The sequence below is a fragment of the Fringilla coelebs genome (genome assembly GCF_963513975.1).
Source record: "Fringilla coelebs genome assembly, chromosome: 1".
Lineage (NCBI taxonomy): Eukaryota > Metazoa > Chordata > Aves > Passeriformes > Fringillidae > Fringilla > Fringilla coelebs.
Window position 1 is genome coordinate 10001 of NC_140028.1, and position 13913 is coordinate 23913.

General features: G+C 46.3%; 1 protein-coding gene across 2 annotated transcripts in view; it reads right to left on the reverse strand.

Moving 5' to 3' along the window:
- Window positions 1-12319, reverse strand: part of THUMPD2 (THUMP domain 2 tRNA and snRNA guanosine methyltransferase) — a gene marked incomplete at its 5' end in the record, with an annotated part of 13283 nt that extends 964 nt beyond the window's left edge. The window contains 11 exons of one of the 2 annotated variants that reach the window (XM_084201321.1): window positions 1-2010; window positions 2720-2878; window positions 4372-4489; window positions 6452-6566; window positions 7265-7336; window positions 8016-8103; window positions 8430-8482; window positions 9781-9858; window positions 10185-10600; window positions 11720-11852; window positions 12221-12319. The exon at window positions 1-2010 is cut by the window's left edge and continues 964 nt beyond it. In XM_084201321.1, the coding sequence (XP_084057447.1) occupies window positions 1989-2010; window positions 2720-2878; window positions 4372-4489; window positions 6452-6566; window positions 7265-7336; window positions 8016-8103; window positions 8430-8482; window positions 9781-9858; window positions 10185-10600; window positions 11720-11852; window positions 12221-12319 (1353 nt within the window). In that variant the 3' untranslated portion in view covers window positions 1-1988. Of the gene's footprint in view, window positions 2879-4371; window positions 4490-6451; window positions 6567-7264; window positions 7337-8015; window positions 8104-8429; window positions 8483-9780; window positions 9859-10184; window positions 10601-11719; window positions 11853-12220 lie in introns of both variants that reach the window. The other variant, XM_084201320.1, reaches the window with a different exon arrangement.
- Window positions 12320-13913: the final 1594 nt, after the last annotated feature.

Genomic DNA, 13913 nt, shown 5'->3' on the forward strand with positions numbered 1-13913 from the left:
ATCCAACAACTTTAAAAAGCAACAGACTGTGTCCTGGTTTAGGGCAAATTTGGGAGAGAATCCCCAAAGAGGGGCCCCTCCAGAAAGCAAACCCACAAGGCCCCTTCCCCCCAGCCGGTTTGGGAAGAATTCCTCAGAGAGAAGTGGAAAGAACCTGTTTATTTAACAGGCACAGCACCCCCCAGCACACAAAATGAACAATACCGGGTGACAGCACTGTTTCACCGCTCTGAAAAAGATGACAAATTCAGAAAGTCTCTCTCTTGGGGGTGGTCGCTCTGGTATCAGTCCCTCCGGCGCTGGGGCAGCTGCTTGCAGGCACAGGGTGCAAACTTTCGGTGTTCCCAGGTCCCAGTCCAGAGCAGGTCCGAGCAGGTCCAAAAGAGGAAAGGAGAAACAGTCCAGGACGAAATTTGGACTGTTTAGCTAAACTAACTAATGAGAAAAAGCAAGAAGCGAGAGCAAGCAGAAGCAAGAGCAAGCAGAAGCAAGAGCAAAAGCCAAATGCCCAGCAAAAAAAGCAGAAACAGCACTATGTAGTGCCCCGTCTGTATGTCCCGCCAGCCGTGGGGGAGCGACTGATGGGGAGCCAAAACAAAACATTCCCTCTTCAGAGCCAGTCTTGAAGGCACAGAACAGAACATCCAGCATAAACAGCACACACAAATGGGGATACGAGCATCTTAAGGTCAGCCTAGGACAACTGAAGACATCAGTTCATTGCCTGCAAAAATGCAGTACATACAAACAATGAGGGTCAATGTGACATTAGCACTGCAAGTGCCATTTACATTCCTTTTTTGTTGGTGCTGCAAGACTAGAAAAATCAGCTTTCATACAAAAAAAACCCCCAAAAAACCAAGGCACCAAAAATAGTCCTAGGACATAGGTAAAGGCACTACAATACACAAACAGAACTTGGCAGGACAACACAAAACCATCCTTCCATGTCTCATGGGCAAGGTAAGAAACATCTCATAGCTGCATGTGGGCAGCACAACGTGGCCTAAGCTGCTTTCTTCTAAAATACCAAAGCAAAAATTCTCACCAAGACATTTCTAAATATTTTTGGAAGCACAATGGTCGAAGAATACTGAACCACACCAGGTAAATACAGTTAACCAGAGTTCAAAGCAATTGTTTGTAAAAAAAGTAACAATTTCAAACTACAATTACACATTATTCCTTGATTTCTTTGATATGCTCAGTGTTAAAAAAAAGGCAAGCCAAATTATACAAAAACCAGGAACTAGAACAAACAAACAAAAACAAACCTCCCCCCAAACCCCACCCTTACATAACAAAATTTGCCTTAGTCCAAAATGCTGCTGAGTTTCAAAAGAAAGTCTTTATCATAGACTTCACAGCTGCAAAAATACACATTAACAACTACAAGATATTTTAAGGACAGAAAAGTGTGTTTGAAAATGCAAATATAGTCCTGTTTTATACTTTTCTCAGTAAAAACATTTGAGAGGAACAGCGCTGAAGTCAAGAAAATAACATTATTAAACCCAACTCTGCTCTTTAAGATGTATTTTATCCTCATTTTCCTTTCCCAAAAAGCCTCCCGTGTTCCTGCAGATTGACATGGCTTAGGAAAGCAGTGAGAAGTCTTTATGTTTAGTTCTCACAGAAAATGTGTAATGATTTTTGGGTTTTGCTACCTCAGCCTTTGTACAAAGGATGCTAAAACCCAAAGGAGAGAGTGATTTCAGAATTGCCTTAGGCCCTTTCTTTAATGCTGGTACAGTTCTAAAAGCCCTATTTTGATGGGACAAAAGAACCAAGAGAAAAGAAAAGGTACAGGGAAGAAAAAAAGGTGTCACAAAAGTGCAGGAGAGAGGGGGAGAGGCAGAGCAAGGAGGACCCAGGACACACAAAACAGAGTTGGGGATCAGGGCCTGGGACTGGCTGCAACTCCAGCTGTCAGTGCTGCTTCTTCTCCTTCTGGCCTCCTTTCCTGCTCAGCATCTCAGGGGACTCACCTATCCTCCACCTAAGAACAACCTGAACACTAAGAATAGTTAGAATAGACAAAGATGTAGCTTAAATATTACTTTAACAGCTGGAATGCATGGCCCAAAGATCATGGGTGACCACATCTCGGTTTACAGTTCTGCAAATCAAGACTTTCTCTCCTGCAGAAACTCCTCCCCTGCAGAAACTCCTCCCAATACCGAGCAGCTTTGCCTAAACAAGGATTTGAGGATTCTGCCACATTACAATACACTATATACTCTTTCACTGTATCCAATACAGTAGAATCGACATCTTCCACGTCTCCTAAAAAACAGAGACACAGCAGCACAGTGCCTTAGGACATGCCAAAAACGTGAGGCAATCTAAGGGATGGCAGCAGTGTGTCTGCATCAGCAGAGCCCCACTGAGTCCTGCACTGCTGCTCCTGAAGCATTCAAGTTCCCTTCAGCCCAAGGCCAGAGAGCTCCCAGTTCTAGGGAGTGTCCCAGTACTGGGACAGCTCCCAGTCCCAGTTCTGCTGCTCCCAACAGCAGACACCTTCCTGTATTTGTGTATGAAAGCATCAGTCTTGCCCAGGCTAACGGCATACACGCCCTCTGGCAGCAGAGACCCGAAATATCTGCTGAGAACGGGTTCTCCACCCCCCTGGGCCAAGGAGGAGGAATTCCCATCCACACTCAGGGTTGCTCTGCTGTCACCATCAGCAGAGGCCTCAGCAGGGTCACTTCCAGCACACCTGGTCAGACCATCCATGGCTTGTGCAGGGGCTGCTCCACTGTCACCATCAGCACAGGCCTCAGCACAGCCACCTCCAGCACACTTGGTCAAACCATCCATGCGTCTGCAGAGCTCCTGACTCAGCAGCAATACCAGGGTCCCTCCAACACGAAGCACTCTGGCAATCACAGGAAAAAGAAAGGTTAGCTGTTGATCCCTCCTGGCATCCCTTTGCCTGTGCAGAACTTTACCACTGCTGACACTTCAGATGCCACCTGCATTCAGTGAAACAGCCATGAGTGTGTCATGGCTCAACTCAGTGAGCTGCACCTCCAAGAAGAATTTAAATCCCCCATCTTCTTACCTCTTTCTAAATGGGAGAACTGTGCCCTGTCCTGACTCCAAAACATTTCTGATGTTAGCAGTTCCTTCTATTGGGTTACCAGGAAAGAGGGACTAATTTTTTACTCCCCTCAGCATTCTTTCAAGGATCAAGGGCACCATCAAGCCCAGGGTTTTTGGAGATTGCAAAGGAACAGCCTCCCAGTGCAGCAAGGGCTGCTCAGATTAGCATGGCAATTCTGAAAATGGTCTTCCTTTTGGAAACTTCAAAAAAATAGCCTTTTGGAACTTTTCCTGTTCCACTGATCCTTAATGGCTTTCAAACTCAGGAAGCAGAAGAACATTAATCAATGTTTGCAATTAAATTTTCTAGGTATATGTCCAAATATTACACATGGCTTTGAAAGAAGGGAAAAAGAAATACTATCCTGACTCAGTTTACAGCAAGTAGTTTGAACAGCTTTACTGGTGGAGCTCTCATGGCCCCTTCCTCGTCTCCACCTTCCTAAGGGAATATTTTACTTAGGATGGACTAATAGAGCAAATATGGCCAGAAAACAAGCACAGTAAGATTGCCACACCATTCTGTGGAGCCATGCAACCTTCTCCATTACCTTCCCACCACATTCCTGCATTGGCTGAGTGAGATCAACACCTGCTGAAGAGCAGTCCTAGAGAAAGGGATTCTTTTCAGTCAAAAAGTAGAAGGGAAGATGGTTTAACCTGTCTGCTAGAAGCAGCCCAGCTATCAGCTTGGCCCAACTCTGCCACCTAACGACATGGTGAGAGATGAAAGGACACACCTAACGCCAGCTTGCTAGTGAGGCATTCCTGGACAGCAAGGACAATACATGCCCCTTCTTCTAGTCTGAGATCCTTCCTGCCAAGGCAGGCTGGTCAAAGCTGGGCTGTGACCTCAAAAAGGACAGACTATGAATTTATACAAGCAGGCCTCAATTAGAAAAGGATTATAGCTTTATTTACCTGGCCATGCTTTAACTTTGCCTAGGTAGGCCTCTCCTCTTTCTCGTTTCTGCCACACTGGAGTGTGGCTCAGAAACATCTCCCCATCATGCCTTGCAAAGAGCATTTGTGAGCATGGCTCCCACAGGATCCTCCCGTGGCAGCTGTGCTGCCATCAGCACTCACAGCTGGTGAGACACAACAGCCTCCAAGGGACAACTAACAGGCTGAGATCTCCGCAGCCTGCACAGGGTCACACTACAGAGCTGGAGACTATGGAACAAAGCAGAAGCTGGCTGAATGCTCAGATCACAAACCATCATGGCACTTCCACCAAACCCCGAGTGTGCCAAAGGCCACACGTACCTCTCCATTTCCTGGAGAAGATCTGGTAGGAGCTGGGCATCACTTGTGGTCTTGAACTTCTTCCCAAATGGAATATCTGAAATAACGCTGTCAAAGCTTTCTGAAGGCAGTGGCAGCGCTGCAGAATAAAGACAGGTCTTTATTTATCTATGACTGTGTGAAAAATGCACAGCAGCTCTGCCCCTGTTCTCCCTTCAACACTGCTTGCCAGCTCTTTTTGGCCTATGCACATTCACATAATCCACATTTTGGATTATGCAGATTCACAGCTCCTTCTGCACTTGCCCTCCACCATGGAGACACCATCCCCCTGCAGACTGGGAGGAGACAGATGTGTGGGCAGCACCATTCAGTCTGCAGAGTCTCTGCTCCTGAGGATGTCTGTCCCGGTAGCAAGACTCTCCTAGGGCACTACATGGTCCCAAATTAACTGCTGCCTCTCTACACCCAGTACAACTTAAACATGTAAATCAGTGAGCAAAACACAAAAGAAGAACTACATTTGTGAGCACTTTACTCAGTGCAAATGTTCAAGTGCACATGTATGAATGGCAATGACGCACCTCCAATTCCTCTCCATGCCTCTTTTCTTCCTGAAGGCTGGCCACATACCAGGCTGTGTAGGCCAGCTGAGACGCCTCCTGACACCCTGGGGGGTCCTCCATCCCATGCCAGGCTGTGCAAGTCAGCTGAGACCCCTCCTGAGACCCTGGGGGTCCCTCCATCCTGTGCCAGGCTGTGCAGGCAAGGTGAGACCCCTCCTGAGACCCTAGAGGTCCCTCTATCCCATGCCAGGCTGTGCAGCCAGGCTGGGATTCCTCCTGAGACCCTGGAGGTCCCTCCATCACGTGCCAGACTCTGCAGCCAGGCTGGGATCCCGGGGATCCTCCATCCTGTGCCAGGCTGTGCTGCCAGGCTGGGATCCCTTCTCAGACCCTGGGAATCCTCCACCCTGTGCCAGGCTGTGCAGGCCAGCAGGCCTGGGCCCTGCACAGACCCTGGGGTCCTCCATCCCTCAGGGTGCTTCAAACTCACTGAGCAGACAGCCTTGAGCAGACAGCAGGACTAAAGGCTTCCAACAGTCCCTCCTCACCTAAACTCTGCTGAGATTCTATGCCAACTTTTCTACAACTAGCTGGAGATGTTTCCTGGACCATTCTCGGGTCAACACTTGCAGCACAAGAATTTGGTATCAATTTTATCTGCAAATGAAAGGACATACCACCTACAGCCCTGCTCAAGACATGCAGAAGTAACAGCTTCTGACCAGTGATGGAGACACCAACTTGCTCAGTTTAGAAAACCTGACAGCTAAGTACTTTGCATTATCCTAGAAACCAAAGTCAAACATAGCTTTTAAGTGAGAAATAAACCTACATTTTTATTAAAAAATCAATAATGTTTCTTACCAATCCAATAAGAAATAAATACCGCAAGGTAAAAAAATATGCACATTTCACCACTCATGCACAGGGAAACTCAGCCAGCTTGCCTATCACGAATTTCATACAGGCATAATTTAGCTTCAGACTGTGAGGTTCAGAATAAGGTAACGAAATTATTTCCTTCTCTACAGAATAGCTTGTAAATCAGGAGAAAACCGACTCCCTCTTACAGGAGAAGGGAACCATAATTCAAAATACTCCTACTGCAAAATATGAATAATTCAGTTCAGCTTAATGTGTCCTCACCAATACTCACCTGGTAAATTTAACTTACAGGCTACATTTCATTTGGATTTGTTCTGGCTGTGTTCCACTAAGATACAAAGAACTCTTACATGGTACATACTCTTTATGGTATTGTGGTGGTAAATCACACATTTACCATGAAGAGAGACAACTACTGTCCATGGCAGACAATTGTAATTTTTATTGTCTTCTGCTGACTTCATTCTTACCAAAGTTCCAGGTGCAGGCAGCAAGGAGGAAGTACAAATAGCTATCCCTTCACTAGCACTAGCCCCAGTCACCACCCAGCTATTTGTTGGGAGTTATCTCTGCAACATATCACCTCAGGAGAACCTACCTGTAAAATCCCAAAAACATAAAAAATCCACCTGGAAATTCCACAGACATACCTTTCACAGAAGCTTTCAGCAGCTCAATCTTATCCACCAAGCCTGCAGTTCTGATATTGCCATCTGCACCGTCTAATTGTGAGTCACTTATATCAGCACCCCAGTAACAGGCTTCCTGTCCAGAGAGAGAAAAGTAATTTTGTGAACACCCCAGTTCTTTATTTCATAAACCCTTCTTGAACTGCCTTGCTGCACAGCTCTTGCAAGACAACCCCCTTTCTGGGACATCTGCTGTTGTTACACAAAACAATTCACAATCCAGAGGGTGGAGGAATTGAGGGAGTATGTGCTGTCTCCACTCTTTTAATGTTCAGAAGTATGTGCTGTCTCCACTCCTTTAATGTTCAGAAGTATATGCTGTTTCCACTCTTTTAATGTTCAGAAGTATGTGCTGTCTCCACTCCTTTAATGTTCTGGTCTGCTCAGGACACTTGACATGACAGAAATACCAAGAGCAAGTCCTAATAGCTCAACCCCAGCTAGGTACAGCCAGCTCCACTGCCCCTAATGCTAACGAATGTCCCATGACACCAACTCCTCTGACCCAGGAGGACAAGCCCAGGAAGCTTCACAAGCTTGTGGCTGCCTCACACAAACCCTGCAGTGGGAATCACCAGCTGCACCAGCCTGCAGGACACATTCATCTGGGGGAACCTTTGTACCAAATCGCTTCTAGCAGCTGCCTAGAAAGATTGGTTTGGGTTCACCTTTCCAGGCAGCAATGGGCTTCGGCCTAACTGGCAGATTAAAAACCCTGTCTCACAAGTACCAGCTTCCCTGCAGAAGTCCAGCAGCTGGGACTGGGGTACTCACAGGCCACTCCTTGGCAGCCTCCAGCAGGATGGTTCCTAGCCCACACATGGGATCCAGCACAAGGGCACCAGCCTACAAAAACAGAGGGATTACTGCATCCCCAGCAAGACAGACTCCTCACCCAGGACAGAGCTCACAGAGGGATGTGCACAATCCCACTGAACCCAGCACAGGTTATCAAGAATCTCTGATAATCCCTGGCCAAACTCGCCTGTAAGGGAATATAGTGAAAAGCACCAATAGCTTCACTGCAGACAGCCCTGAGGAGACATTCAGGAGGAAATATTACAGGTGGACTGCAGACAGGTGTTGGTACCACTGTGAAAGAGATCACGTTTCCTTGGAAAACAACACCAAACAATGTTTCATTTTTTCACTGTCACAGAACAGCAGAAAAAATCTTACCACTTAGACATGTATCTGTACAAGGATTACTAGGCTCAGTTGAGAAGCATCTGGAGTTACAGCAGGTGACAGCACACTCATCACAGGCATGGCAGACCCTGTCCACAGGCACTAGGGAATGGGGCACTGAAATCACCCCACTCCTTCCCAGTGAATGGGGTGAATAGGGCACTGAAATCATCCCCCTCCTCCCCAATAAATGCAGCATTGAAATCACCCCACTCCTTCACAGCTATTGGGGAAGATAGGGCACTGAAATCACCCCACTCCTCCCCAGCCCCAGACCCCATGAGCACCCCATTCCCTTAATTCAGGACCCATTTCTTCACAAGGAACATTCACTGACCCTGATTTCAGCCAGAGATGCCATGGCCCATGCCACTGTGGACCGCAGTCCTGCTGTTCTGATATACTCTCTGTTCGCCAATGGAAGCCTGCAGACAGCAAAAACCAAAAAAAGTTAACTAAAGCAGCAGCAGAACCACCCAGAAAAGCCCACGTGATGCCAAAGAACAAATGAACTGGACAGATCTCCTGAGAGACAGAGAAGCCTGCTTTTAACTTTTTTTTTTAACTTTTTTTTTTTGACTCGCTGCAAAGCCTGATCTGTGTGTTCATTTAAAACACAGGCAGATCACGAGACTAATTAGACAACAGTGATTATCAAACCAAAAGATAAATACTCATGGTGGATAGCAAGATTTACAAATCCTGTCTGCTCTGATATTGCCACAACAAATCTGGTGGGGAGAACACTTACCTGAAAAGAGGAATCCCCACCACAGAGTGAATGTCATTAAGATGTACAAAGATCTAGAGGAGTTAAAAAAACAAACAACCCCAACATTTTAAAGTCTCAAACTGACAAGACAATAGCTTTAACTCATTTAAGCCAGAAATAGATGCTTCTACAACTTCTGATTTCAGTTTTTAAGAACAAAAATGCATACTATAAACAATAACAATTAATTGGAAGAAATCCTACTAGATGATCTGAATGCCACTTTACAGATGATTTAATGCTTAATCAAGCTGAGGGGTATTTTGTCAGCCAGGAATCCATCAGCAAGCACTTGAATTTATAAGGGGGCCTATTTTTCCTTAACACAGCATAGAAATTTTTAGTTATAAATCCATTTACTATAAGTGGAAGAATATTATTCACTGTTTACTAGCAACAAAATAATAAACATTTTTAAAACACCAACTAAACAAAAAAACCCCAAACAAAAAACCCAAAACAAACAACCACAAGCAGCTGTAGGCAGCTACAAGAACTTGTTCTGCTGTCCCATAGAGAACATCCCAAAAGAAGACTGAGCTCCTCAGCAGGTCTTGCATGACTGCAATCCCTGCCCCCAGGAAGCACAAAGGGAAACATGACACACCATTCAGTTCTCAGCACTTGAACAGCTTCAGAGCAAAAATCTGGGCAAGAAGAGCAGGTGCACAGGAGCCTCACCAAAGCTGTACATAATGCTCAGTGTGGGCACCAGTACCAGGAAATGAACCCTAGAGTTTCTGCAGGTCTGGGATCTCTCGGCATGAGAGCTGAGAGCAGCTTCCACAAGCCAATGGCAGGGATGGACAAACATCCCTGGAGAAACACTCCTTGTCAGGAGCAAGGAGTCCTCTGGGAGGTTTCCAGGCAGCTGCACCAGCAAGGGTGCATAAAGGGAGCTGTTTGCTATTTGTGGAGGAGCCTTCCCCCAGGCCTTGTCTGTGCTACTCTCAAGTCCAGCTCCTTGAGAACAGCCCATGTTGCCTGCTCCCTTCCCCTCCAGAGCCCATGGCTCAGGTGAGTTCCATTTTCACACAGTCAGAGCCTAGCAGTCTGAGGGCGCTGGATCCTGCAACTTCTCCTCGGGGGATCCTTCCCCTCCCACGCAGGCAGACCCAGCCAGAGCTCTGGAAGGCATGCGCACACACACACACACACACACATACACACACACTCTCCAGGGCCACACACATGCTGATTTTCAGGTAAATTCAGCAGCAAGAAGACTAGTAGGGACAGGCCATGGTCCCACGTGCAGAGGGAGCAGAGAACCAAACCAGAGGTGTCAGGGTGAGTCTGGAAGCATCCACAGGCACACAAGCAGTCCTACCTCCAGGTCAGGGTCCCGTAGATCAGCATGCCACCCGCACTGCTTCACCAGCGCCGTGCCAATGGCTCTTCCGACCTCCTACAACGGAGAGAACAGTAGCTCCAAATTACCCAATTACTCCTCAGCCTCCACAGGTGCAGAACCCCAAACTCTTACCTTTGCTTTTCCTCAACAAAAGGCATTGATTTGAAAAACATAAAGGGTAATAGTGCACAGAAATCAAACCAGCATTTGTATTTCCACTTGTTTAAGGTGAATGCAGGTTAAGTGCTTTTTGAGAAAATACAGAAAAAGCTTACATCAGTTTATTATTCCAGAAGACACAACACAAGTGAAATGACAAACAAACTACACATCTCTGTTCAACCTTGCTGAATTCTTTTAAAGGATATACCTCAGCATACCTGTGAAGTCACTATTCTGGCAATCGCTCCACTGCAGCGACATGACACTCTGAAGCTGAAGCTAAGCTCCTCATTGGCAGCAGGATCCTCTCCACTGCCTCTGGAAGGCAATTCTGAGCAAGTCCTGCTCTGAGTCCAGCACTCCTGCCTGCTCATTCTGTCTGCTGTCTCATAGGTCTCTCCAGCTTGCACCTGACACTCCTCAGACACCACTGCCCTCACTTGTTCTGTTTTCTGCCTTTTACTTGCAGTATTTGTCTCTTCTTCTGACTTTCTCTTCAGAGCCAATGTGTTTTCTTGAGAGCCATCATCTGTCTTCCCCTTGTGTCCATGAAGCTTTCTCCAAACAGAGATAATATCCAGCCAGTATTTTGGGTCCTCAATGACAAGGCTTTTAATCTCATGAAGGATTTTCCCTGGAAGAAAAAAGCGGTTTTGGGTTAAGTACCTCAGCCTCAGCATTTCTCTTCCCTAAGGACTGAGAACAGCAGATCACAGCAACTGTGTTCAGATTTCATTCATGTGTGAGTCCAGAATCACAGGCACAGCTGAGCTCTCAGAACCCACTAGGAGCAACACAGGCACCCCTCTGATTACCAGCTCTGCACAATCACGCAAGGGTTGAATTCTGCACAAGAACTCAGCAGCTGCAGAAAACCAGAACACCTGAGAGAGTCATTCCCAGGGACAGAGCACCAGCCTACCATGCCACCCTCCCCAGAAAGCACTTGGCCCAGGTTTAAGCAATGCAGAACACTCTCCAGAATTGAAAGACAGACACAAATATGAATTACTTTGAGTCATTTCAGGCAAAACCAAGTTGATTCTTTCAGAAAGAAAATTTCTGCTTCCCATTCATCACCGTGCCTTCAATCCTGCAACACGCACCTACATGTGTGGGCAGTCCCAAGCTAGCCACAAGAGAGGCATGAGGAACAGAGAGGCCAATTCACTTAAATACATCAAAGCTGGTCAAGGAAAAAAAATAAGGTCTTTCTAGTTATCACTTAATCTTAGAATCATGATGAAATTTCATTCTCAAAGCTGAAGGTAATCTCCCAGATAAAAATCAATCTATCTAACTTGAAATTCTCACTCCAACACTGACAGAGAGCATGACCCAAGCAGCTGAGACTTAGAAGGAAGCTATGTACTTAGGAGTAAATTAACACAATATATAGATCAGGATTCACTTTGTTTAACAGAAACAAGACTTCTTGTTAAAATAAACACAAGAGATCCAGGGCTGAACTATGGTTTTCAGGTGGGGTACTATTCTCTTTTTCGGGGCTGGGTGGGGGAAGAGAGTCACTAAAATACACATATACACTCAGTGATGGCAGAATACAGGCTGCAAGGTAGCTATTGCAAACAATTTAAAAGCCCTTTTCAGGTCAAAAAAATGTTGAAAACACACGTGGGTGAAAGACACTTCAGAATCGATTACTGTCAATTAGAACTACAGCCACCAGTAAAAAACTAAACACTTCAAATGTTATAACCAGGACTCAAACCAAGGCTACCCGTGTCTGTACCTCTGTTCCCGGACACTGGCAGCGGGCCGTACTTCTTCAGCAGCAGGAACAGGCGCTCCCCTGACCGCAGCTGCCGCAGCTCTCTGGTCCCCGCCGCCGCCGTGAAGAACACTTTTCCCGAGACGCAGTCCACCTCCGGGGAGAACACCCATCGGACCCGGCCGGGCGGCTCCGGGTGAGCCCCTCCCGCAGCCCCGCGGGCAGCGCAGCCCCGGCTCCCTGCGGGTGAGCCCCTCCAACCCCGGCAAGCCCCGCGCGGGGGGACGGTAGAACCCGGGCCGCGCTCGCCTGGCTCCGGGAGCGGGGCTCCCTGCTGAGCCGAACCTGACCGGACCTGACCGCCCGGGTAGTCACTGGCTCCGGCTCCCCGCTCACCCGGACCCCCCGCATGGTCACTGGCTCCGGCTCCCCGCTCACCCAGACCCCCCGGGTAGTCACTGGCTCCGGCTCCCCGCTCACCCGGACCCCCCGCATGGTCACTGGCTCCGGCTCCCCGCTCACCTCGGTGGCGCCGAGCCGCGCCCGCACCTCCCGCGCCAGGAAGGGCTCCAGCCCGCGGCCCGCCGTGCAGAAGAACCGCCCGGGCTCTGCCGACGACATCTTGGAGAGGTGGGGCCTACTGGGGGGCGGGGCCCCTCGGGGACTCCGAGGGCGTGGCCTGCTTGGGGACGTGGCCTAATTAAATCAGTAGATTAAATTAAAAATTAACTTTAAAATTAAAATTAAATTAAAAATTAATTTAAAATTGCTAGTTCGCTTCCTGAAAAAATCCATGCTGTTATTTGAGTAACTGCTCTTTCACTTAAACAGGGCAGCTCAGACTTGAACAAGTCTCTACTTTTGAGAAGTTGCTTTTGCCTCGATTGCCACCTAAATCTGTGTGAGTTTTGGGAATTACTAATGGAGAACAGAGTTTTCATCTGGAGTCTGCAAATGCAATATGCAATCAGAAGGAACTGAAGCATTTGGAGAAGACAGAATCACTCAAGATTCTCACAGAATAGCTTTCAGCATAAATGTCTGAGAATTACTAATTTAATATTTTTGTGCAGTTGTGTGTATTATTCAACAGACAAGACTCAAATAATGTACAATGAATAAAAAAAAGATAATGAAAGTGTAAATTAGCACCCACCCCCTCTCCACAATGGTATTTAATAAACAGCCAACAGGCGTGAAAACTTAAGATTGTATTGTTCTTGCTGAGTTCAGTACATTCAAATACAGAAATATTTTCTGGACTGTTTAAAAGCTTACCCAGGAGAAAAATACCAGAAAAATCACTACACAAATCCTGCTATAAAATTCATCATCTTTAACAATCCAGAAAATTTCACTACAATATGTTAAAGTTTCTTCTCGAAATAAACTTCAAACATCAAGTTTACAAAGAATTAGGAGCCTGAGCAGAAGCTCATACAATACAAGGGTTCTTCTCATTGCCACCATCCACAGGACAGCACAACTAAGTCACAATTGTCCACAATCTAATCCTCAATTGTCACAACTCAGACCTGAACTTTGGAGTCTGCTGCCAAGTGCACACACACAGCTTTATGTCTCTATGAGCAGGACAAGGCAGATAAATGTCTCCCAGTAGACAGAAACAATAGAGCCTAAGGGAATTTGTGAGTCCCTTCAGGAATCCTAAATGAACATTTAAAACTAAACTGAATGCAATTTCTTAAAAATCATGGGCTGAGAGGAATAAGCCTCTTTGTAAGAGTCATAATTTGTTATTATATAAAAGAAACCTGCACACAAAATGAATGATGTCAGTGATGGAAGCATACACCAGCAATCCAAATCCCTGCATGACTGAAGACACCAGTTCGCTAACAAAACTGAATTTGTATCTCAAAGAAACATTTAAAGTCATACAAATCCATTGCACTAAATCTATGTTCATAATATCCTCATTTTAAAAAAGTCACAACATAGTATCTAGTGAGTGTATTTGGCTTGGCCATTTTAATTTCAGCTATCTAATTCGGACATGGATCAGAAATCTTCTCTTCCTGCTATAAAACTCAAGAAAAAAAAGCAAAGCTCTAGAGAACATGACAAAAGTCTTAACTCTCACTGAAAAGTGTCATTAAATAAACTTTAGCCTCATCAGAAAAGTTGGAGTCGGGTGGGGGTAGGGAGGAAAGATCAAAATTGGGGGAGAAAAAAACCTAAGAAGTATAATTTA